At 38.5% G+C, this 26,565-nt stretch overlaps 1 protein-coding gene across 2 annotated transcripts; it reads left to right on the top strand.

Moving 5' to 3' along the window:
• The first annotated feature begins 354 nt into the window (after positions 1-354).
• On the top strand, positions 355-25,020 carry LOC147651924 (uncharacterized). 2 transcript variants are annotated; one of them, XM_086899376.1, is made up of 5 exons: positions 355-604; positions 858-963; positions 1,874-2,090; positions 18,037-18,171; positions 21,387-25,020. In XM_086899376.1, exons 1-3 carry the CDS (start codon positions 469-471, stop codon positions 1,989-1,991), a joined length of 360 nt encoding a protein of 119 aa, XP_086755502.1. In that variant the 5' UTR covers positions 355-468; the 3' UTR covers positions 1,992-2,090; positions 18,037-18,171; positions 21,387-25,020. The 2 variants fall into 2 exon arrangements, with proteins under 2 accessions (XP_086755502.1, XP_086755501.1); XM_086899375.1 differs by lacking the exon at positions 21,387-25,020 and having other exon boundaries at positions 18,037-21,109.
• The last annotated feature ends 1,545 nt before the right edge of the window (positions 25,021-26,565 follow it).

Consider the following 26,565-nt stretch of genomic DNA (forward strand, 5'->3'; position numbering starts at 1 on the left):
GGGTACAAAAAAGGGGAAACAAAAAGCTATAAGAATGAAATTAAAAAACCTGCAACAATCCCCTAGCCAAACAAACAAGCAAAAATTTTGAAAGCCTTGTCCTAGACTAGAAACACTAAAACTTACCTAAGTTCTGTGAGAAGTGGAAGATACAAACCCAAAGGAGTGCAATTTCAGCCATTTGATGTCTAAAGTCAGTACAGGGCTATGGTTTTAAAAAAAACCTGGAAACATCCCAACCAAACAAGTAAATGATGTGAAATAAGCCCCAAAGCAAACAAAGAAAACCCCCAGCACAACAGAACCAGCTGGCTCCACACAAGTGTCTGTTGGGTGCTGTCTGTGGCTCGCTCTGACCATTTGTGGTCCCTGGGCTGGACTGGGCAGCTCCCGTGTCCTGCTCTGGCCTGAGGGCAGCGGTGCCTGCAGGCCAGTGCCCCGTGGAGCCTGTGCCAGCCTGGGCAGGCCATGCCAGGAGAAAAAGGAGCAGAGATGAGCAATGGAGGAGCAGAGATGAGCAATGGAGGAGCAGAGATGAACAATGGAGGAGCAGAGATGAACAATGGAGGACAGGTGCGCTCCATCCCCACAGGGGCAGTGGAGGGTGGATGAGGCTCCCTCCTCCCTCCAGCGCTTGGGTGGTGGAAGGCCTGGAGCAGATGGGGGCTGGGGAGGCTGATGGGGGCAGTCTGGGCCTGCTGGTGGGCTCAGGGCTGTGCAAGGGTCTGCTGTGTACGTGGGGTTGTGCTGACAAAAGTAGGCTGAGCTGCTCTGGAGAGATGGAATGGGGCCAAAGTGTGATGTCCCCATGAGCTGGGTGGGCTGGGGTGGCTTGACGCTGCTTTGTACTGTGGCAGAGCCTGCCTGGCCTCACCTGCGCCCTGCTGACAGCAGCTGGAGCAGCTCTGACTTTCCACTTGCTGTAAACAGGAACATTAACCACGAGTATCTTTGGCTGTGCAAGTAAGTTTGATCATACTTCTTTTATGCTTGTTAATGTATAATCCTATCTTGGGATGCCCTAGAGTTTTCCAATGATCTGGGAAAGGATGAGCATGCTCAAGTTCTTCATACGTGTGGATTGAAAATGTGTCCTTGTTTGCCTGACCTTGTTAGCACAGATAGGGTTCATGAATCAGGTTTCAACCACTGCAGATGTAAAGCTAGCTTTCATCAGAAAAACAAGGCAAATACAGGTATTAACAGTGTTTTACAGAATGTAGTGCTATTAATTAACTTCTGAGCATTTCTGTGACAGTTTTTTGCAAAGGCTTGATGGGATTCTGTCTCGTGGCAACTGTCGTGTGAAGCTTCATCCTGCAGTTGTCCATGTGAATGAATGTTGTATTTAGTGTCATGAGTCCCAGCTAGGTACTTACTGGACAGTGAACAGTACCAGCACTAACTGAGATGTCACACTTCATGAAGCAGTTATTTATTGCATTGATATCAGAGTTTTTTTGTTCCGTTTCTTTTGTAATAACACATTAGCAGCAACTCAAATAAAATGGCCAAACTCTCAAGTTCTGCAGAAGTTCTGAGGCAAAACCACAGATATGTTATTACCTTTATCCCCCACCCCAAAAAAATATGTAGACTATAAAGCATTCAGAATCTAGGAGGAAAGAATGACCTGTGACTGCAGGGTCATTAAAAATTTTATGAGGGACCTTTTACAAGAAACCTTGGGTGCAATGACACTATCAGTGGCCTTAGACTTCCCTGCATCTCAGTTACTTCTAATTTATTCACCTAGGACCTTGGTTTTGTGCAACTAAAGAATTTCAGGACTGGGTAAAGGTGGTGTATCTAAACTACAGGTTGAGCATGACCTTCAGGGTTGTTTTTTTTGGTTTTTTTTTTTTTTTTGCAGGCTGGCAAATACTGAAGGCAGGTATATAATTTTACAAAGGTTCACTTGGAAGGAAGCAGTGCCTCAGTCCCAGGTTTGCTGTCTTAGCCAGGCCCTGATGCTTCCTTGCAGATACTAACCACTTTACCATGCCCTAACCTTTGATAGGGTAGAAAACCACATGATGCAGCTTTTACCATTGGAGTATGAAGAACATCGTTTCTGAGACCTTCAGAAGGTTTGTACTAGCGGTACACACTTGGAACAATGAGACTCTGATTTATGTTCTGCACATGTACCTGCTATTCCTATTTGTGTACAGAAAAGCTCCAAACAGAAATTGCATAGGCAATGTACAGATGGTGATTTGTGAGAAAAATTGAGATCAGAGATTTTCCAGGAGAGAATTTGATTGGGAAATGAATTATTAACTTAGTGTATTAGGAAATTTCTGTTGTGTAGGATTAAAAGGAAGATTTGATTCTGTGTAAATGAAAGAATATATGGTACTTTTTCCTTTTGAAGATGCTACCTGAACTGGTGAATCAACTCACAGTTGCATTGTCTATTCATCATTTTTTGAATGAAAAGGTACTATGCAGTCTAAAAATATTCTAGTGATTAATTTCCTATAGATTAATTACTGTTTCAGTATGCAGTTGTTGCCTATTATGTTGCTGCAGTTTAAGAATACTTTAAATGACACTAAATATTTAAAGTTACAGCTCTTAGTGAGTTGTTTTCTTTTGGTTTGAAGTGCTTGTAAAACGACTTTTATGTGGTTTTATTTGACATATAGTATAGAAAATTCTCTTTTACTGTATAGGAAAAATTATATCAAACCAGCAAAAATAATTTCAAGAACACAAGCACTTTCAGGAGTTGATTTTGATGAACACTGAGTTTTTTCTCCCTGTGCTTTTGGCCATAGTATATCTGAATTGTTGACAGTTAAGTATGAACTTCAGTACATGAAGTTTAAGATTGATATTTCTTTTCCTGCAACTCATCTATCCACTGAAGATGCAGTGTACTGCAAAAGGGTAGTCTTCATCTTCAGTCCTTACTGACTTTTTTTAAATTAATGAGTTGAACTGCTGGTGCTCCTTGGACAACAGTGTCTGCATCTAGTGGCAGAACTAGCCTGGCATAACTAAGAAACAGCTTATTTCTGTTCAGCAACAGAGAATGCATGGCAGCTAAAGTTCCCAGTACTTTAAGTCTTGCAATTCAAAAACAAGTGCAGTGGTAATCTGGATCTGAATGTGTTAACAGGAAAAATGGATCTGCCTGCCCTGAGCTGATGCCTGCCATCTCACTGCTGTTGGCTACTAAGAGCATCATAGTCACACACACACTCTCCTCCAATCCCAAAAGGATCTTAATGGTACATTTCTATCATATTTTCCCCACTGTACTTAATCTGTAATTTCCATCCACTTATTATTGCCTCTTCACATACAAGACCATTCTATGTATATCTATGTGACTTTAATTTCTGTTACTGAAGATATATTTTAATCAAAACCTGGTGATATTTGTTAACTGCCAAAGACAGCGGGGGCGGGGGGCATAAATCTTCTCTCTTTAGAGCAAAATGTTAATGTGGTAGCTAGTAAATATTCCAAAACATCCTTTGATCAGAGGGAATAACCTGTGAATTTCAAAAGGTGGCATTTAATCTTTCCTATGTGCCCTACATCTTTACCTCTCCTGGTCACAGCAAAGTCATGCCATCAACTCTGAGATTATTATTTGCTGGCAGATAATGATGTTCAAACCAAGTATACAAAGTGGCTTTGTAAATCAGTGAGCAGACTTTATTGCTTGGGATTGTTGCTCCTGCACACAATGGCATTCCCTGGGGTTCCCTAGAGCAGGGCCTCCTCCATATGTTCTTGCAGGCTGCAGGAGCCATCCTTGCAGTGAAAGGGCTGTGCTCTTGACTGGAGACCCAGATGGAGGGCTAAGGCAGAAGTTACCATTGCAGTCAATGTCAGTTCTGCTGGAAAGAACTTGGATCAATGACTTTTCCTATTTTGAGATTACTCCAGCCAATCATTTGTTGTGAACACAAACACTCAGAATCTTGAGAGTATAAAAATGAAACATTTTAGCATAACAGTCTTGGAGTGGAACAGAGAGTAGGCAGTTTGCTCATACTTGAAGGACCTCAACCCAAAGGCTGTGGTATTGCAGTGCTATTTTGATAGCTTCTTTGACATAAGGAAGTGTGGGTCAGTCTTTAATTTGCCTCTGGATGGAGAAGTACTCCTGCTGGGTATAGCTAAGATGGGAGCTGGTTCCAGGAGGCTGCAACTAGGGAGGTGAGGTTACCCTCTGTGTCACAGGTTCTGAGATAAAGGCATGTTTCAGCACATCTGAATCAGGACAACTTCTGACCAACTTAGTATACAATCCACCACCCCCCCCACCCCCCCACCCCCTTTTTTTTTTTTTTTCCTGACTCGGAAGCTTTCTTTACTAGTCTGCTTCTAAGATAGATGTAAGTCTGTGTGAATTAAACAAAACAAGCAAACCTCCTTGGGGAAGACTCATCATGCACTTGCCTGCTCCAGTCCCTCCTAATGGGTGAAGTCCTTCAGGAGCTTCTTGGAGCATGGGTCCTTCCTGCAGGCTGCAGCTCTTCACAAACTGCTGCAAGTCCTGCCAGCAAGCCTGCTCCAGTGGTGGGCTTCTCTCTCAACATACTTTTAGTGGATCGAGTATGTCATTATGTCAAAGTCCTCAAACATGTAGGTTTCCAGTAGAATATTAATCTTATTAATTAATAATAATTAATTATTATTAATCTTAATAAAGGAAAGCTTAAGTCCAAAGATGAGAGTCTAATTTCTTTGTTTTACTTATTTTGCATGGGTAGAACTCTGACTTTATGGCTTGAAATGGTCAGAAATCTGCTGTCACTGCCTGTTTTGTATGCCTGTTGATATTGCTGCCCTGCAGTCTGTTTGGTCTCCCATCTTAGAAATCAGAAATGGAAACTGGTGAAGTACCTTTACTGGAGTGGTGGAAGATCATCTGTAATTGGTAGACATAAGCTTAAAAAAACCCTTGCTCTCAGTGAAAATAAAGCTTTTCTCTTTGGGGAGGAACAGTTGTTCCAGCAGGCTTGTATAGAGTTATCAGAGTAAATAGATGTCAAATGTATTTTCTATAGAAGGGTGGTCATGGCAGGTAATATTTTCTGTGTTCATATACTATACTGAAGATGACTTTGAGGTCAAGAAAACACCACCATCCTTGTTTCCCATGCAGCTGCTGTGCTGTTTGGTTCCTGTTAGAAGACTGGTGAGTCAAATGTGTTAAATAGCAGTAGCACTGCTGTGGCTGCTTTGGGGGAGTGTGTGTTCTCTTTGTACCTCCCAACTGAAGTGGTTATCTGTGGAGAGTCTGCATCTCACTAGCTGAGAAAGAAAAGTGTCTAGTGTAGGTTAGGCTCACAATAAAAATGCTAATTATTTCACTTTTACTAATTTCTTTTTATTTTTCCCCACTTTGTTTTTCAAATTCAACTCAATGTTCATTTTTCCCGGTTAAAAACAATAAAGACAAAAGCCACAAAGGAATCATCTCTCAGGTGAAAAAAAAAGTTACTTGTTTCTAAACTACCAATGCATACATTTAATCCCAAATTGTGAGAGAGAAATCTGGGCAAAATAAAATAAAATGGGATGAGGGAATTTAAAACAATGCCTTCTGCAGTACTTGTAGCTCTCCTCCAATACTTGTCTGACAATACTTCAGTTTGCTGCTGCTTCAATATATTGTCCTGCTGAGTGTATTCAAGAAGTACATCATGTGAGGATTGTTCTGTGGCACTAACACTTCTGTTGGGATTCTAGGACAATAAAACTAATATGTAGACTTAATATCCTCATGGATTAACTGTTTAATTTGTTACTTGCAAGTTACGTACACACTTGTACGTAATTTATCAAGATTTTTATGTATATGAAACACGAAAAAACCCAGAAATATCTGCTGAATGCAGTAGAAGTTATTTTTTGAGCAGTAATCAGTTTAAGCATGTTTGACAAACCTTTTCTTTAAATTCAGTGCTTCAAGGCTATTAGGCAAGTTTTCACATGGTGGCAAAGACGATGAGAAAACCCATCACTTGCAGTAAGAAGGAGTGCCACAGTACTGGAAGCACAGCAGCAACGTAGTGATTAAATAGCATTTGTTCCCACAACTCCTGCTTTGCAGCACTCTTTCATTTATTTATTTAATGTGTCACACAATGCCATTGCTCAGCTAGAGGCTAAGAGGGAATGTAGGTAGACTGCATACCTGCAAGAGAAGCAAGAGGGCTGGAATGCTCCATCTGGAAAGCAGTATTTGTAATACAAAGACAGGATCCTGCGTCTTGTGGCCCTGGTGTCCTTGTATTTGCATCAAGGCAGCAGCATGGATCAGTTCACTGCGGCAGCAGTCCAGCTGATGTGACTTGCATTATTATCAGATACCTGATTGCAGTCTCTGGGTGGATGGAGGGTGGGACGTGAGGAGCATAACAATGTGTGTGCTGCTGCTGCTGCTGCTGCTGCTGCTGCTGTGTGATAGTAATCTGTGATGAGGACAGAGGCTCGCTCAGCACTGCAGAAAAGTTTTATAAGGACATGATGGAACTGCTTTGTGAAATTCTGATTGTTACGGGGATTTTGAACTCTGATGTACTGGCAGCTTGTCCGGAAGGTGTTTTGACAAACATATTTAGGCTGTGCAAAACCAAGAAGGTACAGAGCTTCAGTTCTGAAATGGAAGGTTTTTTCTGACAGAGCCTTAACATATAATTTGAGACAAACATTGAGATTCCAAGGCTGAGGTAATCCAAGTGTTGGATTCCAATGTGGTATTTAATGATTTTTCTTTTCAAAACATTTAAAATTTCTTGCATAACTGTGCCAATAAAATCTGTGACTTTTTACATGCTGTGGTAAACTGTTCAGACGTAGAATCTTGATTTTCTGTTTATTGATCACAAATCTCTGTGGTCTTACTGTTTTCAGTGGAGCAATTCCTGGCCCATACTGACTGCAGACTGTGCAGTGTGGTACTCAGAAAAATACTTTTATAAATGGAATGTAATCGCCAAAACATATTTTTGGAACACTTAGGGGTTAGTAGAAGAAAAATCCTGACATGAGGTCTTTGCCTTGATAATTCCATCTAGAAATGAAGACAACTGTATGAACAAAGAAAACTAACAGAAAGAGAAGGAAAATAGAAGAAATTGTGTCATGGCCTTTATATTCAGAGCAGAAGAAGCTTTTCAGATATATAAAGCAGCAGATCAATGCCTCAAACTCAGACGTGTAGAAGTCCTTTCTATAGTGGAGTGCTGCATGTACTCTATTGGCCTGGGGGAGCCAATCAGGGAAGGATATTGCTGGCTTCTAAATTGGTCCCTCAAACACCTATTTAAATCAGAAATAACTCACTTAGCAGAGAGAGGACAAAAAAAACCCCTTGCAGTTCCAAACCACTTGAAAAATTTATCTGAGCGGCTAAATTTGCATTGCAAATCCCCTTGTATCTCTTGTGTGAGTTGATACAAGAAATTATGTTAGATATTCAGAACGTGGTACAGTCATCTGGTAGGAGGAAATAAACTTTTTAATGTTTTGTTTTACTGTCTTAGACGTCTGTAAATTATTGAAATGCATTTTTTGGAATGATATGCTCTAGGACAGTTTTATTGCTGTTTGAGTAGAGCAGAATATAGGTGACAAGTTTTCATCTTCTTTACCTTGTTAAAACTTTTTTTTTTTTACATTATGTGAAAGTGCTGTCTGGGCCTGTGTACCCAAGAGCAGTGTCTTACCTGTTAGCTTGAAAATGTCAAAGAGAAAGAGAATTGCTTCTAAGGAGAATATGCAACAAATTGCGTGGATCATGAGTTAGGACATTGTCAAAGACAGTAAGTGTTGAAGATGACATGTGCTAATGAACAAGACTTAGTCATAGCCATTATATTGCGATGAAAACATTGGAATGGGACTATGAAGTTAGTGGTCATACTACAAATGTTCCTTGTTGGGCTTATAATCAATTTCTTACTGTTATTCTAAGCAAGAGGTTTTTTTCCTGACTCATTTTCCCTCAGGTGTTTTCAATTCTATCATTTTCATGAAGACTTCGTAGTTGCTGCTTGATGAACATTTCCAGTGTTACAGCAGGAAAAGGAGAAAGCAGTCATGTAAAGATGCTTCTGTCATGATAACTAAATGACTGGTTTGTTCTACAGTATAAAGTTTACATGTTGTTTTGATAATATATATTTAACATTGGTTTTGTTTCATTTTTCTCTGATAAAACTTGACTGTTCACTCTTAGAGGAGGAACAGAAGAGAGTGAATCCATACCCTTTAGGAAAGAGGTTTTCCTCTGAGACTTAGGTTGGTTTGTTTTGTTTTTCAGAATTGCATAGACTGTAGATTTGAGTCTGAGCAAAACTTCACTTAATTCTGGAGGAGTTATTTTCAGGTTTTTTTTCAAATGCAAGTTCTGTAAGACTACAATGGCCATATTTTTGAACTCATGCGATTATTGATTGTACTGTATTTTGAGTAGTTTGTAGTAAACACAAAGTTATGTTCCTTTGAACAGGTGCAGAGCTAGTACACCTTTTCCACTTGTGCACTGTATTGCAGTCAGCTCCCTGGATCATCCATTCTCTGAACTGTCCTTTGTGAGCAACCCTCTGATTCTTTGCTGAATTATTTATATCTTGATTTCAGCATCCCCCTTAGACAAGACACTGTAAACTCCATTACTTCTGTTGCATTCATAGTAACAAAGTGCAGGGTAAAACTAAGTGAATATTTCATAGTAGAATTTGAATTTGCATTCTAGTAAAGGAAAGAGAGAAATGTCAAGGTATTAGGGATATGAAGAAGAAAACCACATTCCATGAAAGAAATTTTTAATTTCTCTGTGTTGGGTGGAGCCCGATTTTATTTGTAAAAACCATCTAGTTTGTGAAGGTAGTGTTTCAGCAGAATGTCTTATTCAAAAGTAGGGATGGGACATTCAAACACTTCCTAGTGTTTGCTCTTTCTCAGTTTTTACCAAGTAAACTATTTGTGCTGGATCTCAATGTTTCTGTCTATGCTGATAAGGCAGTGTTTAAAAATAATAAATAATAATTTAAAAATGTATAATAAAAAATAATAAAAGCTAATAAATGCCTTCAAATGCAATGAAAATATATCCAGGTCTAGTGAAGTTTTCAAAATTCCCAAGCATAGGCACAGATTTAACCTTAGATCTAAATTCAACTGGTAATCAGTAGATATATCAAGGTGATAGCTGATAAGAAACCAGGTGCAATTGATTGTTTTGCTTTGTCAATGTAGACTCAACACACTCTGTTCTTAACTTACATGCAAAGGGAATTTGTCTGTGGTAAGAGTAAAGCCTTGATATTTCAAAAACTCAATGCTATGCTTGATCCGTTAGATGCTTATGAGTATGGCACTCCTATTGTTTCAATATCTGTGTTATTTGCAGAGTGTTTTGAGAGTACATTACTTTTGTTGCAATGTACATTAACTTCCTATATTTTAAAAAAAGTTACTGATTAGTACAATTTGATAAAATCCTATTTATTTAGCTAGCGTGATAATAAGTACCTTTTTGTAACTCACTTCAACTGACAGGCAGAAAGCAAGAATTCACCAAGTAACTGAAACATTTTTCAGTTGCAAAGTAATTTTTAATGAGGTACATTTTGTCTGCTAGGAAGAGGAGTGAGGAAGGAAAAATAGCAAGTACAATATACAAAAGGTTCTTTGTGTTCCTAATACTGGCTGACACGAGAAGCTTGCAAAACAAAACCAAATCTTTTGCAATGGAAATGAAGTGCATGTACAAAGAAGGGACCAAGGGTGAAAGGGAAAGCAAATGAAGTCGGTCATGTAGTTTCGTTTGTACCTGCTAAAAATGAATCCTTTTAGTTGAGAGTTAGTAACAAGTTGTATGCTTCAAGAATTATAACTAAACTGATGTGGTCTGTTTGCATTGGGAAAGCAAAGAGTAGAAAAGCCATCTCATCAGTACTACTCTTTTTCAAAGCTGGGTGTTAGCTGGGATCTTTGGCAGTTTGTTCTTTGGCAGGGCAAGCCAAGCTGTAGCACAACAAATAAAGAGCAGTAGAACTGGCTCCTTGCAGGGATTAGAACAGATTTGTCTGCTATCACACTGCAGATACTCTTCTAACAGCTGCAGCTTTGCTAAATTGTGGATAGTTCTCCAGTGTCTTCATGGTGTTCCTAACATAGCCGTTGTACAGAAAAACTAAGAAAAGCCAGTGTCCCTAAAGGGGACAGAGGAGTCCTCCAGCTTCATTTGAATAAAGGGAGAGAGTTTGCTGGGGTACATTCCTGCAGGGTTTTCTTGCTGGAGATTTTGGGGGGTGTAGCCTCCATTTCTCCTAAACTCCCAGCTGCATGTTGCCCTCTTCCTTTCCCCTTTGGCTGAGGTACCTGGAAGGTACAGCCTTCCCAAACTGCCTACCACATATGCCCCCTTCAGCCTGTCCTTTTACCCCAAAGTTCCAAAATTCAGGCTTGTGCAGACTCATTTGTCTGTTTCAGAAGTCAGACTGCTGCTTGAAGTTAGTAGAGACATTAAGCCCCATTTCAAAGACATTCACACCCATACCTTCACCTTAGAATTATTTGTAAAGACTTTATCACACATCTTCTCTATCACAGTGAACAAGGACTGTTCAGTGGTTTGTTACTTTGCTGTTTCTTTGGCTTTGAGACAGAGATGAGGCTGTGTGTGTTTTGTTTGAAAAAACAGTTTCAAATTTCTGCAAAAAGAGGCTGTGTAAGTTCTTGGTTCGTATCACTTGCTTTTAGATAGTGTACTAGAGAAAGACTACTCCCAGCTGTGGTCCTGTATTTTCCCTTGAATTGAGCAGTCCTTTCTGTAGCAGTTACCTAATTTTTGGGAAAGCATTCTGTCTTTGTGTGCATATGTAGCATTCATGCTTGATTTGGGATTTTAAATGATGCTGGTCTTGACAGCAAATTAGTGTGACAGATACACATCCTGGTTTATGAAGAAATAAACCTGTTAAATTTAGCTGTACTGGATTTTAGAAGCTCTTAATTTCTTTTGGACAAAAAAAAAGTAATTGGGTCAACTGAAGAGTGGCTTAGATGTGTGTTTTTTTCAGGTGCAAAGTCTTTTATTAACACAAGGTAAGATTTTTGAAGCAACTTCAGTAATTCAGTCAAGCAGTATCTACATAATCTGTTTTAGTGGTTTCAGGTCTTCTGTGACCCAGTTTTCTTGCATTAAAATTCTATGAGTACTGATGAAGCTCAGTGTTCTTATTTTGGCACAACTGTACCTTCTTGAAATTGCTCTTTTTATCTCTTCGTAGTAATAACATGGATATTTGTGTGGTATATCTGGATTCGTTTGCACTGGCTCTGTTTTGAATGTTGTTTTCCTTTTTGTGTGCTGTGCTTTTTGGAAGCTGCAGCTGCTGGCCTTTCCTGAAGTTCTGCATTTTAATTCCTCTTTGTCACATAATGACCTCTAACGCAGCCGTCGCTAGGTTCTTTAGCCAAGTTGCAAGAATGAACGGGTTCTTTGTACAATTTGTCTTGTATGCTTACCAGAAACTAAGTATGTCGTAGCCTTTTCTGTTTCTTGTTTTGTACTTGTGCTTCAGTGTGCTGTGTTTTTCTGGTGGGGCATTCATTTTGGTTTAGTTTGGGGTTTTTTGTTCTAAAACCTGTTCTACTGAGCAATGTCTGCCATTCTAAATGAGGGTTCTAAAGTTGGATAGTCTCTCATACTTACTATATTTCAAAGTGATTAATTTTTGCAAATGATTTTGCTCAGACAACAGCAGCCGGTTCCTATGTCTCAGAACGTTAGTTTCTGACTGCTGAGCTCAAATTCATTGAGTAGAAATATTAAAGCTTTCTGAAGCTGGCTTTGAACTGGAAGCTTAAATTTGCAGATGAGAGTTTAGTAGGAATCCCAAAGGGTAAGGTTTATTTTTAAAGCATATTTGAGAAAATAAAAACCATCAGAAAATGAATTTAAAGTATTTCCTTCAAGATAACAGTGTATTAATTGATGATGTTTCATGATATGAATTGCTACTTAAAATCAAATTTCTTTTTTCTATAAATGATTCCATTCCTGTGCTCTAGGCCCAGACTGCTCTTCACAGAATTTCTACCTGGCCTTTAAAGGCCCACTTGTTGACCAAGCTCTTAAACCCCATGCCTTAGATTGTAACTGAGGTTTCTTGGGCCGCAAGTAGATACTCAAGAAACACTTTGTGTCACCTTACAACAGGATATCTAGATCTGATTCTGTCTTGTAACTGGTCAGTTAAGAAAAATGCTTATAGAACCCTGCTTTGAAAAGCCTTAGATCATTGAAATTAGTTTTGGAAAGGGAGCTAATATGGCACTGAAAACTCTGAAGCTTTCCAATTTAAAACTTGATGTTTTAGAACATTAGACAGCTGTGTCTGTCTAATTCTAGTCTGCTGCATTTAGGGTTTTTTTGATGGTTTGTTTTTTAAATTGCAAACAGCATATTGTTTGCTTGGACAGGAGCATTTCATGGCAAGTAGAGATGATGTCTCCAGAAGATATGAGCTAAACAAGTGTGGTAGATACTTGTTTACTTGTAGTTGTGAATGCATGAAAATAAATAGTCAACACAGTGGGAGAAAATCTTAGAAAGTATTAAAGACATTGCAAGATACAATAACTTAAAATAGGAATAATTTAAGGTTGTATTAAAAAATATTATTTCAGCTGCGTAAACACATTTGAAGAAACTACCACGAAATATTTCCAACAAACTTCATGCTGAGGTTTTCCTGAGTTGAAGAGAGACGATTTTTAGTGGTTTTATTTTCAAAGAGAAATGTCTTCATGGTGAAAAAAACTTTTTTTCTGAGACTATGGCACGTTACAATAGATGTTAGGCTTGCCTTGAAGCAGAAGTAAATAACCCTAAATAGAGAACATAAAGCATTAAATTGTTGACTGTCAGTCCAGTGCCTTCACCACAAGAACTCAAAAATTCATCTTGCATGCTGTAGATAAAATAGTGAAGCAATAAGCTGGCCTTTTTTGGACATGTGCACACCAGACTGAACTGGAAATAAAGAATACTTCAGAGTTGTTTTATTGTTTATCTTGGGGAACAAATAATTCACTGCAGAGGAGAATGAACTTCAGATAAGGGCCCTGACAGTGATATAGTATGATATAGAGTATTACCACTTTATTTTATAGCATCTTTGGTGAAAATGATATCTCAAAGTCTTTGTGTGGTTAGATAATAGAGATATAAAGTTAAATGGTAGCAAGGAGAGAGGAATTAAGACTTTTAAGGAAAGAGGGGACAATTGGTTTCCAGACAGCATTTAGAAGATAGATGGTATATCAGTATGGTAGAGACTCTTTTTTTTTAAAAGAAATGTTTTTCTAGATCTGGCAGGTAGAGTGGGAAAATATTTATTTAAAGAATGGCAGGTAGAGATGTGCATGTGTAAACAGACTGCTGAAGTTTGCTCTTGCTTTCCAGTACCCACTTGGTAATGCACAAGCTGACTTTGGCAGTTATATGCCTAAGTTTTTTCCCTTAGACCTAATTTCATTGGATTATATTTGTGCTTATGAGAGTTAAATAATGCCTGACCCATGCTGATTTAAGTGAAGTAAAAGCAGACTGTTTTATTCATGTACCTCACTCTTCATGGTGAGTTTCAGCTTTTGCTTCCCTTCCTAAGCTTTTTGGTAAATTTCCCTACAAGACTATCCTGGACAAAACAGTCTTGAAGAATATTATTTTTTACTCAATTTGTTACTGGTTAACATCATCTGCACTTGACACCTGATACAGACTATTCAATTCCTGACCTGGAGATGTTTTTCAGAAGCTTTTGCTCAGCATGACATTGCACTGCATATCAGAGAGCCTCTTCAAAACTGAAGGTGGATTGAGCTGTGAAGTCTGACTTGGAGAAAAATGCGAACACGTTAGAGAGAAATTTATATAACCTGCTGTTTCTTGTCCCTTTAATTTGATCCTAACTGAGAGTATACACAACAAAGGCCACAGTAAACATAATAATAGCCTTTCAAGCTGTGCAAATGTGTGAAGTAAATGCAATGCGTGTGCTGTCAGGATGTGCACAGTATTGCCTTCTGTGGTGTAGTCAGCTGGTCTGTGGCTGCAACTGCCCAGATATCTGCTGCTCACTTAGGTACAGAGTTTAGGTCATGTGGGGTACCCTCAGTATTCTATGTCTATTTCCATGTTTTGTACTGGGTAGGAGCTTTCCTGCTTCTGCCCATAAACTTCCATTTGGAAGACTTGTCCCAGAACGGGTTCTTTCACCCAGTGCACAAGAGGCCAATCCCCACGCATTCGAGATATTTGAACAGAGATTAACCAGTCTTTGCTTATGAGGTACCAGTGTCTTTGTAAACCTGCTTGCACGAGCTGCAGCCTTGCTGTTAACACAAGTATTTGGAATGGATTCTTACTTGAAAAAAAATTTCAAGGAAAGTTTTTCTTCTCTGTATCTTAATGTACCAGCTGCTCACTTCTTCAGTGTTTGATGAGAATGTCAGGGCTTTGCACTTCAACACCATAAGGAATTCTCATGTGATTTAGCAGTAGGGAGAGTGAAGTCCAGGACTAGGGTGTATGAAAGAAAATTATTGTCTCTGCTATTTTAAGCAGTAGAAGTATGATATTGTGCTATTTCAAAGCTGTAAATCACTGTTAAATATCCATGGACACACATTACTTAATTTACAGCTGTTCATTGCTCACTGAAGGCTCAGTGATGCTAATTTGGTGTCAAAAATTGTTAATATAGAAATTTAGTTCCTAAAATAAGAAGACAGTGTTATGACTGTTTCCCAGTTTTCTAATATCTTAATAATGCAAAGGATATAGCTAATATTGTTTGTTTATTTTCCTGTATATACTAAATCCAATTCCTACTGAACCATCGGGAAATTTACTAGCATGTCAGCCTTGACCTAAAAACTTATTCACCAGGTTCTATTTGAATATGAATATCCCATTCACTCAAATTCAGTAATAGTACAGTTCCTGCTTCAAAATGAATCCCCAAAGCCAAGCTAGCAAAGGATACCTGGAAAACATGAAACCAGGCTCTAAATTGGGCTGATTTAACCACATCTGCACTCTTTGACTGACATTCTATTTCCACAGCAGTTGGGAGATACTGACAACAGGATGAACATGGCACATGTTTTGTGGAGATGATTAAATCAAACGTTTTGATAACGGTCGTGACAAACTAATAATGTGAGAAAAAGAGATCTTTTTCCTTTACCTCTTATTTTATAATATGGCTGTCTAGATTTGAAAAGCAGAATGCAGTTTAAAAATTAAATTACTGGTAAAATAGTTTTCTTCTGCAATTTCTTTCCAAGAATAAAAACTTAGGATAGAGTTGAAATTAATCTTTAATGGCAAATGGATAGAAATGACACCAAGATCTTCTCATAACTAAAGGATATCTATCCAGTGTTTAGCTATAAATCTTCAGTGCTCCTTGGTTCTTTTCAGGAAATCAGCTGTTAATCTATCTAAACTTTAGCATTCTAGTGATGGCTGGATAGAAGGGAACCAGGTCACTGAGAAACCATTAAGAAAAGATAAAAATAGCAGATTGTGTATATTCTGTTGAGTATTTTCTGATTTGAATAACACAAGACAGACAAGGTTTAAGCGCTTTACCAAAATGAGTGAACATTTATAACTTTTTTTTGGTAGTGCCTGATGAATATACTTTGAATATGTGATTCCCTTTATACCCTTTATATATTAGTACCATTCATACTGTGCAGTCCGGATCACGTAGCAAACTTTTAGATGATCTGTCACTGTTGTGGTAGCTCTGCTGATGCTGGCATCAGTGTGAGAAATGAATGTGTTAGCTGTTGGCACTATTGTGCTTCTTAGAGCCATCTCCAAGTGCTGTAGTGTGTTTATTTAATTTTGCTAAAAGTCGTTAAAACTTGTTGGTATGTTCTTGTTTCCCCCCATTGATTATATTGGTATGGTCCCAGTTGTCGATTATGTAAACCCCTCCTATTTTTCCTGAATGTTCCCTGCCAGTCACTTTAGCCCTGCCCCTACTCCTTATCCATCATTGTAAACCCCACCCCTTCTTCCAGACCCTTCTGTGTCAATCATTTGTCCCTCAAAGCCCCACTGGTTAGTGTATCTTGCTCCCTCCCTTTGTGTATTCCTATTGGTCCTGAATCTGTCATTTCCCCCCCCCCCTTACTCCTCCCCTTGGGATTCCCTATTGGTCCACAGTTTGTACCCTGCCTTGGAGATTGGGCTGTACTTAACCCCCTGCCCGGCAGCGCTCAAGGCTCTTTTGGACCTGGTTCCTTCTGGCTTGCATCTCTTTTTTCCCCGTGCTAATAAAACTGTTGCTGGGAATTTCAATCTGAGAGAGATTTCTCTACTTTCTTGCCTCCATACCTGACGCTGTGCACCACAGAGCTTGGGGTGGCCCAAGACTCTGGAGGTTTCACTGAGGGACAAGCCTACTCCCCAGTGATTCCCCTCTCTTGGTGCTCGCCTGCGCCAGAGTGCAAAAGAACACCGTGGAGCTAGCCAGAGCTCCAGTGCAGTGTCGCGTCCTCCAAGCATCAGTGGGGCACTGGAATTACATTAACTCATGTACACATCTTTATGGACTCTGCAGTTGTACCAATAAGGCTAGTACAGCCTCAGGAAGTTTGTCTGCAAATGTCAGGGATTGAGCATGTGTCATTCCATGTGGGATACAATAAGGGATGCTTTTTGCAATTTGCCCACAGGGGAGTTCACTATTAATATAATAAAAAAATATCTATTTAATATAGAGAAAATACTTAATACTTCACAGAGCTAAACATCTAGAGGAGATTAAAATACCTTCATGCACTTTAATGCACTTTCAAACAGTTAATTTGAAGATTTTTAAATGTTCTGCAAAGAGAAAAACTCTCGATGTCCTTGATGTAATTAGTCCTTTGCCGTAAGTGCCTACATGTAATACTCTTAACTTGAGAAAACGTACCTCTTTTTGCCAGGTTCTCGTATGAATGATGCAAGTTCATCCCAAATTATTGTAGCTTTGTATATGAAATGTTAAATCAATTTATCTTAGCACAGTGTATAAACACAAGCTACTTCTAAATGTCTACTATAATAATAAAGCTATGTTGAGGTCTGAAATGGCTGAGGTCTAACTTGACAACCATATTTCTGGTGTGATGACACCTGTGCTCTGGAAAACAGTCAAAATAATGAGCATATTGTTGGTATCCTTGTGCAGGGTTTATCATTTCGTTGAAAAACTGTTCTTGGGGCTGGTTTTATTGTGCTGATAAATGGTTTCAGATGTCAAAACAGGATCCATATGAGAAAGTAATGGCTTAGCAGTCTCATTCTAGATCACTCCAAACAGTTTTCAAAATGCTGAAGTGTTTGAAATAGCAGAGTATGATGATTGAAAAACAACCTCAGCTTGGTGTATATACTGAAATGCAGCATTACGTGACAGTGAGAGTGGTTCATATGTATCTGTGTATTTGTTTAGCATTTTTATTCCTATTCCTAAATGCTAAGTAAGTGTGGCAATCAAAACTTCTGTCTATAGATTCAGAAGGCAGAAGTTGAAATGTGTAATTGATAAGGATAGCTGGACAGATAGTGAAATTTAGGGTAATTTTTGTGCATGTTCCTGTGCATCATTTGGAAGGGTCTTTTTCTGGTTCTCTTGAAATGGAAATAATATAGTTAGTTCAATAATTATTTTCAAGACTTACTAATTATTTGTAATGCAGAGACTTAACTGGCATCTTCATTGATAGTGTTAAAAAAATAAGATATGGCTACTGCAAACAGTGTTTCATCCAATTTGATGAACCATTAGGGAATCCCTTGAAATAGTATTTTTATGGTGTTGATTTAACTCGTAACAAATTCTAGAAGCAGATGTGTGTTCTACATAGAAAAACAGCTGCTCCCAGTGTTTGTAAGAATACAGTCTACCTGCACATCTTGTATTAGAGTTACCTTAATTATCTTTTTCAAGTTCTTACTGTCTCCTGGATTTCATGCAGACAAATGAATCAAGCTTCTAAAGACTGGAAGGTGACAACATTCCTCAAGGATGTAGAGAGAAACAGAAAAGGAATGGTTGAGAGGAGCCAACTTGGAGTAGAATGCAGAGGAAGTTTTGTTAGGGGAAAAGAACGGTAAGTTTTGATTACAGGGATGATAAATATGAAAGATAACGTCTTAAGTGAGCCCAGAGAGAAAGATGGACTTCTAGTATAGAGGTACTATAGAGTAGAACAGGTTTGCCTGTAAGTCAATAAGGCATTGTTGGAATGGCTTGATTATACATTATTTCAAACATGCCATTCACTATTTCCCTTAATAAATTAAATTAATAATAGTTGGCTGACATAAGCCTTGTAGCCATAAAACTCAAGATTCCCCCTTAATAGGCATATGAGGGACTCAGAAACAGCATGAAGCCCTTCTTAATTTGTGACCTTACATCTAAACAAAGACCAGGTAAAAGGAGAAGGGGAGTAGGCACTTTGGGACACTAATTCAACTTAATGCTGAGTAAGATTGAAGCTGTCTCTGTTGGCAGTAAAGTATATTCTCCATAAGGTCTAGGAATAATGACATGTTGCAAATTCATTTAATTTTAAAAGCTTGATGAAAGGTAGAATTACTAGAAGCACTTCAGGTCTAGTGTGGATCTTGGGTCTGCATTTTTTTTTTTTCTTAACCTACAGACTCACCAGGCAGCAGTTACTCTAAATTAGAGCTTTTGCTTTAAATGTATAACAACCTGAGTACAGATTGTGTTACTCATGTGGAATCACCCAGAGAAGAAAGCACATTAATTATTTTACTGGTTTGTAATTTTCCTTCATAATAATTCTGGGTTAAAAAAACTTCAATTTTAAGAAAAATGAATAGTCCTGTGCACTTACATTTCTTTCGTGTGGAGACAAAATTTTACCCATACAATGGGTGTATAGGGCAGTAGTAGAAAAATGAAATGTAACCCATTGTCATAGCAGGCATGAGCTCACAGCCTGTGTAATAACCTATCTCTAGCCAGGCTGAAAAAAACCGCTGTAACCTCAGAGTGAGCTCTAGTCCTGGACATCTACACTAAGAGTGGAGAAATGCCATGCTCCAGGAGTCACTTACATGAAACACAACATCAGAATATACTCTCATAGGCTGATTTCCTCCTGAAGGCATGGACATTGGTTCTTAACTTATATTGGAAATGTAGTTTTCTACAGATTAGTTTTCTCAATGGATTCCTCAAGGCTTTAGAAAGTATTATTATGCTATTTAAAAAAAAAACAAAATTGAAGTATAATTTGCTATTAAAGGCAATTATGATTTCTGCTGTATAAGAACAGTCATTCTTGGAGCCTACCAGCACATTAGATATTGCTGTTAATGAATTTCCACTATCAGAACTCTTAGTCATCCTATTTGTGCTGCATCCCAGTCTCATGTATGTTCCTCTATGCTGTTTTGATACAGATACTATAAAATCTTTGCTATCAACTTTGCTTTGGCTTTGGGTACACCTTTGTGCATCTTGTTTCTGTAGCAGACTCCAGTGGTCATTAACTTTGACTAGTGACAAAATAATTTTCCCCATTCATTGATCAAACCTTTCTATTCTGTGCAGTGTTCCTAAGGTGTGAAGTGGTCAAGATGTAGCAGTAAATAATTCTTTGGATTTTCATACATGACCAAATGTGCAACTAGGCATGTTTGCCACCAGCAGTGGCCTCTGCTATATAGAGAAATTTGGGTACCCTCAACCAAAAGGGAGACACTTGTCCACCTTCCACCAGGGATGGGTTTCTTAGGACCTTCTCTGTGTGAGCCATAATGTTGGAGAGGCTATGAGTCTGTTTTTGTCAGTTCTTGCTGTTCAACTGGGTGTTTGCCCAAGAGATGGCATGGAACCCTCAGGTTTAAGGCTATAGAGATTTGGGATGGCTCCTCTTGGGCTCTGCCTGCCTTTTGACCTTATCACTTGTAAGCCACCTTTGCTTGCACTCAGGAAAATGCAAATATTTGCTGAACTTCCATGGTCTTTACATAACACTGAGTTAATTTTTTGAAAGTAATAGAATGTCATGGGAAAGTAATTATTATTTACCTGATTTACTCCAGATAAGGCCTTTAATTAGCACTTATAGAGTGTTTTTTGTACAGATATTCTTAGAACAAAAAACATTGCATGAGTTTTCACACAACCCGTTTACATTCAGTCTGATGTACAACTGTGATTACAGTTAATTGTGAACTCTGTTTAAAGGAGTAAGCTATATAGGCCAAGTTTTATGACTGATAAATGCTGAATGTTAAAATAGCAGAAAATCCATGTACAAGTGACAGCTCACTGTACCTACCATGGAGAGAAGTAGTGATGATTAGATATCTCACATACTAAGTACTTATGTATTTAACATGTTTCCTGAACAGAGATCAACTTATTCATGCACTTCTGCTAACCATCCAAGGGGACGAGTATATCACAATGAATGTAGTTTTAATGGTGACATATAAAGCTTTTTGTTCAGGAAGGACCAAGGGGCAGCTTGTCTTCAAATGCAGGAGACTCTGCAGTAAGGAAATGTATCTGAATGTAATTCAATAGCTCTTTTACTTCTAGCACCAATGCACTGCTGGGATGTAGAAGGTTGGGGTTTTTTTACAAGGCATTGGTTAAAATATTGTTTTATGTTAGGATTTTGATGTTGTTATACACTGGTAGATCTTTCCTGTAATGTGCTCCAAATGAAGAAAGAAGAACATTTTGCATTCATTAGCAGTTAGAATTTAAAAGCTGGTAAGAATAAGTTCTGTTAGTCTCTCAAACAAAACCACTGCAACTCCAAGAGCTTGGAAAAGTATTCAGACCAGACTTGCATTTTAATGGGAGCTATGCTCCTATTCTGCTTCATTAGCCTGCCCCTTGCCATACAAACACAGTGTATTGGCTGCTGTCTGGGAAACGTACCTGTCACCTATGGAGAGAGAGAAGCAACCATAGATAGCTGGGGAGGGGTAGTTGGTATATGTGTCATTCTATGCCAAGATGTGATTCTGTTTTTCATTAAAAGCTATTTCAAGACCCGCAAGTGGCTCTTGTTTTTCTTTTTGCAAAAAGACAAAGAGATCTTTTGTTGTACAAGTTTAGCCTAAGAGCAACGCATTGAACACACCTACTTTGTCCTAAAAGTCATAATTAATTGCGTGGTTGGAAATTGTGTTACTGGAAATATCTTTGTGTAGTTTTGTTCCTTGAGCAGAAAATCCTTGCTTCTCTGTTTAAAATATCAGTCCCTACTGAGGCCTAATGACTCCATAATGAGCAAGTCGTCTTTTTTTTTTTTTGGTCCTGTCTGAATAGCTGTCAAGAGTAACTACACGTACACCGTTCCACAGCATGTCTTTCATAGAAGTGACTCAGCAGGGATGTTCAATTCTTTGACCTCTGACAATCCCTTAAACTTGTGTAAAAGAAGAAAAATTTCCAAATACGAATGTTCTCGTGATGGATTTTTATAGCTGCTACTCTATGTGTTTCAAACTGGTAAGTTCAGTTCTTAATTCTAAGGAGAGGATCAAGTGACAAGAGAAGTGAACTCTGTACTTAACTCACAGCTACCTTCTGGAATAGTTTTTCCACAGCTTGACGTTTCCCTTATTGTAAAATATATCACTCCTCATGCATTAGGCTCTTTTAATTTCAGAAGCCTGCTGGGATTGATGTTTCGTAAATCCATCTACATGTGTAATCCTTTCCTATTACTTGGATAAATACTTTGACTCTCCTGCTCCAAGCCAGAGAACTAGAAAAAAATGGATCAGTTCTTTCACAGGAAAGGAAAAAGTCTGTCTACAGACAGAATCAGTCATCTCTTTCTAATCTTTTGAAACTATACAACTGAGTAATATGTTTGGGTTTGTTTGGGTTTTTTCAGCATAACCAAAACAGAATTGGGAAATTATTTCTTGGAAAACCCCCAGCCTATAAAGTTACAGGGTATTTTGCTCCAGCTTCAAGCGATTTTAGGTCTGTAGTGCAATTTTAATATGCAGACATCCTTGTCTACTCATCCCATTGTTGCTACAGGGTGTTCTATGCTTTCATCAGAAAGCTAACATCATTTACACCTGTCTGAGCTAGTACATTTGAATTTCAGAGTGACTTTGGGGTAGCTATGTATACAGGTTGCCAACCGATGTACCAAAGCTGTGGTAAATAGTTTTCTCTGTAAGTGCTCACTAATTTGTCCTTATGTAAATATGAACTGGAAGCAGTCCTATAACGTGTTGGAGTATAATTTGCATGACCATTTTGTTCACAGCTATTGTAATATGATGTATTCTAAAAATCCTGTCCTTCTCAGTACTGCTTTCTACATAACATGTTTGCGTGAGCCCTACCCTAGATAAAAAATGCCAGAGACAAAACAGACTACTCCATCACCTTCTTAACATGTTTATATAGTTAGAATTTGTCCTCAAATAATTAGTAGGGATTAAAAGTATATTTTCTGTTTGTGCCTTCTTTATCTTAACCCATACATGTCCAAATTGGGTTTGTCCCAGGAAAACTTAATAATTTGCATGCTAATCGATATGGAGCTGGAACCTCTCTGCTAGGCTCTGTACAAGCCTATATTAGAAAACTATTGGTGCCACAGCTGGAAAAAATCCACCATTAGACCCATCAACCTAATTTTTCAAGTAAAAGGCTCAGGTGGCCCCTTTCTCCTTGTCGGGTGGCACCAAATACTTCCTGCACTTGCAGTGTGATGTGTTGAGTTCTACCTGGGGAGAAGTACAGGAGTGCTAGAGGCCAGTTAAGTCAGAACTTCCCAGAGAACACTAAAATATAAAGGATCTTACTGCAGGACGTGTTTCAGATGTGTTTATGAAAACCATATAAATGGCAAAGGAAATGGGGAGATTTATGCAAACACTCATAGACAAGGGGGTCATGTCTCTTTCCCAGTCAACACCATCTAGTGTCTGATGTGCTTGAATGATGTGGTGTGTCCACAAGTTGATTGTGTGCTGGTTTATATGAACACACAGGTCTGAAAAGGGATTTTATTTTTCTAGATTCTAGTTTTCACCTGTATTTACCTTTGGGCTGGTTTTTTTCCTGGGGTAGAATTAATTTTCTTCATAGCTATTAGTATTAGCTGTGTTTTGGATTTGTGCTGGAAATGGTGTTGACAGTATAAGAATATTTTTTGTTACTGCTGAACAGCAATTCCTCAGAGTCCTTTCCTGCTTCTCACCCCACCCCACCAGAAAGAAGGCTGAAGGGGCACAAGAAGTTGTGAGGCCACAACAGCTAACCCCACTTGATCAAAGAAATATTCATTCCATATAGTGTCATGCTCAACGTATGAAGCTGAGGGGAGAGGAGGAAGGAGAGACATTCAGAGTGATGGAGTTTGTTTTCCCAAGTCCTCATTGTGTATGATGGAGCCCTGCTTGCACAGGGATGGCTGAACACCTGCCTGCCCATGGGAACTGGTGAATCAATTCCTTGCTCTGCTTTGCTCACACGTGTGGCTGTTTCTTTTTTCTAACTTTTTTATTGAACTTGCTTTGTCTCTACCCACAAGCTTTCTTACTTTTACTCTTTGATTTTTCTCCCTGTCCCATTGTGTAAGGGAGTAGATGAGTGACTGGGTGGTGTTTAGTGTCCTGTTGGGTTTAAACCACAACATTTTATGAAACAAAAAAACCCCAAACATTAGTAATTAGAGGGAGGGCACAGTTTTTTTGCTGAAGGATGATACATTCAATCTATTCTTAAGAGATGTTATAAACCAAAGAAAACACAAGATGAACAAAGGTTTTTTTTATATACTTTTTATATTTATGGTGTATAACACTCTTGCCAAAAGTTGCTGCTTCTCTCATTGACCTTCTATGCCTCAAACTGACAGTCATTAGGATTACTGTAATAAAGGGGACCCTGAAGAATATTAAAATGAAGCTTGTGCTAAAATATGCCTAAGCTTTTTAGATCAGACCTAGCTAGCACTTTGAATATCCTTTTGGAATGAGAAGAGTCCTGTAATATATAAAGCATCAGCTTAAAAATTGCCCTCTGGGGAGAGAATAAGCTTGGATGTTTTGGTTTGGATTTTGATTTCTGTAAAGCAAAAATGCTGTGGGCAAATATGAAATCTGAAATGCTGCTCTGGGAGATAACACTGTGCTATTTTATCAAAAATTGGTTTTGCTTTTTTGTCGGTTGTGTTCACACCCCACAGCCCCCTGCCCATTACACTTGGAGTTTGGTAAGGATGTTGTTCCAGAATTCATGAAATTGGAAGCAGAGATTTCAAGATGTGGCTTTATCACAGAAGAATTATTCATCTCAAGGTTGCTGATGTTTTTCTCTTGCAAACAAGGGGTTAAACTTCATAGGAAGTTTGGCTGTGAATTTGGACGCTGTAGTCTAATTGGATTTCATTCCATGTGCACATTAACATAAGCTCTAAGTGGGTCTGAAGCAGTCTAGCTGATGGATGGCTTTTCTTCCAAAGGTGGCACACTGCCACTGGTGCCAGAGACTCCTTAATGCACTAGAGGAGATGTAGCAGGTGTGATGTTCTCTCCAAAGGCTTGGAATTCCTGCTCTGTGTGGCTGAAAAAGAATGGATGTATCCATGTTATGTCTTGTGGTTTCTAGCATGAGTCCTGTGACAGTTATGTTTTTAAAATATGACATACAAAATAAAATTTTTTACCAGGTACTGATTTTTCCTCTAAAGTACAACTAATGGCTGAAACTACTCATTCCTGTGTATATTTTACTTGCTATCAGCATTTTCCACTTGGCTGGCTTAGTCAAAAAATAGGCAGACAGAATAAAGCCAGGAAATTGTGGCCAAATTGGCAATATCCTGAATCCACTGCCTGCATCTTTTATATCTGCCTTGAACTTTCATGGCATCAAAACTTGTATGTGTGCTTTCTGAAGAATTATGCCATTTTCAAAGAATAAAAAAGATTAAAAATGTCCTGGAATTTATTGGAAGGAATGTGCTTATAAAAGGTCCTTGGGCATGACTTGATACCACTGCAGTTTGAAAACAAAACCACAAACACACTCCTCCTCCCAAAAACAAACTGGTCAACCATCCTCCCCCATCTCTCAACCCCCAGTTTGTTTTTCTCTGCTAATTTAGACATATTTATATGGCATCAGTTGCCAGTGTTCAGTATTTTCAGGAGTACGAAGGCAAAACTGTAAAAATTGTCAAATTTCATCTTACCATCACTCTTGGCTGTTTCTAACACTAGCTGCTGATAACTGAATTTCCACTTCTGGTAATTTACTCAAACTGCTTACTAATGCAAAACCAGCGAGTCCCTAAGTTTATTGATCTGTTGGAGTAAACCTCTTATCTAAACATGGAAAACATAATGTAATGCTAATTTTTGCATCCTGTTCTCTAGTGTACATAAGGTTAACATAATTTTCCTTGTTGCTAACTGTTGAACATAGAGGGAGAATACTAGAGATGTGGTTAGGCATTCATAGCTAATGTAGATGTATTACAGTTACAGCTTTTAATCTGAGTATCTGTGCACTTCTGGCTTGAAGATGTGCTGATGTTTTTTTCAAGGAATGGGTGTGGGGTTTTTTTTTGTCTGTGTCCATAGACAGTGAAGTGGTGAAGGGCTCTGCCTGTTTGCTAATGATTTGGACTTTAGACTAACAATGTCTCCTTGTATTTTCTGGGTCATTTGGCTGAACAGAGGAATGAGATCTTTGTGGGTTCCTACCTTCAGAGGATACACAAATCTCATTGCATGAAAAATATGAAGATGAAGGGCTTGGCATGGTTGGAAGGAAGAGAATGGGTGAGTGAATTGAGATAGATATGTTAAGCTAGAAAGTTAGGGAAAGGTGAAGGGTGAGAAAAAATTAAAATAGGAAGAGGAAAAAAAGAGAAGAATTGACACAAGAGTACCAAAGGGACAAGGAGGATTGACAAGAAAAAGATGTGTTTGTGCTCAGTACTACCAGTCTCTGCCCCAGGCAGAGAGCAAGGCAGCAGTGTGGTGATGTAAATTAAGCCTCGTACTTCTCTGGTACAGGAATACTGAATGCTATTTCTTAAACTTTTTATATCCATTGTCTTAAAACACAGTAAGTGGTCAGAATGTGCTTTTTAGAACTTCCTTTGGAGTGATGTTGCTTCTTTCATAATCTTGGAAGTTGTTTTCCAAGTAGTTTGAAGAAGCATATAGAGCCTTGCAAAGGATACATAAACCCTCATAGTCTTTCTTTCTTTTTGTTTTTGTTTTGAGAAAGCACAATTACTGCTTCATTCTTTTTCTTTTTACTTGTGCCTTTCGAGAAAGCAGCTGTTGGAGTATGTGTTCTTAAGCTGCTTTGTAAAGAGTCAGGAATCAAAGTAGCTCCTTTTGACATGCATAAAAGCATTCATGAGTGTTCAGTAATCATCACTGTTGTAACATAAAAGTAAAAATTAACAGTTCATTTGTATTTTTAAGACCGTAATCTGAAATACTGATTTGTAGAA

The sequence above is a fragment of the Cyanistes caeruleus genome, chromosome 8 (genome assembly GCF_971803275.1).
Source record: "Cyanistes caeruleus chromosome 8, bCyaCae1.hap1.1, whole genome shotgun sequence".
Lineage (NCBI taxonomy): Eukaryota > Metazoa > Chordata > Aves > Passeriformes > Paridae > Cyanistes > Cyanistes caeruleus.

Bases quoted from the DNA above. Each gene is read 5' to 3' on its own strand.
- LOC147651924 (XM_086899376.1), top strand. From the start codon at position 469: ATGCCAGGAGAAAAAGGAGCAGAGATGAGCAATGGAGGAGCAGAGATG. The intron at 605-857 runs GTGGATGAGGCT...GTACTGTGGCAG, and splicing joins CCCCACAGGGGCAGTGGAGG to AGCCTGCCTGGCCTCACCTG. The intron at 964-1,873 runs GTAAGTTTGATC...TTTTTTTTGCAG, and splicing joins GAGTATCTTTGGCTGTGCAA to GCTGGCAAATACTGAAGGCA.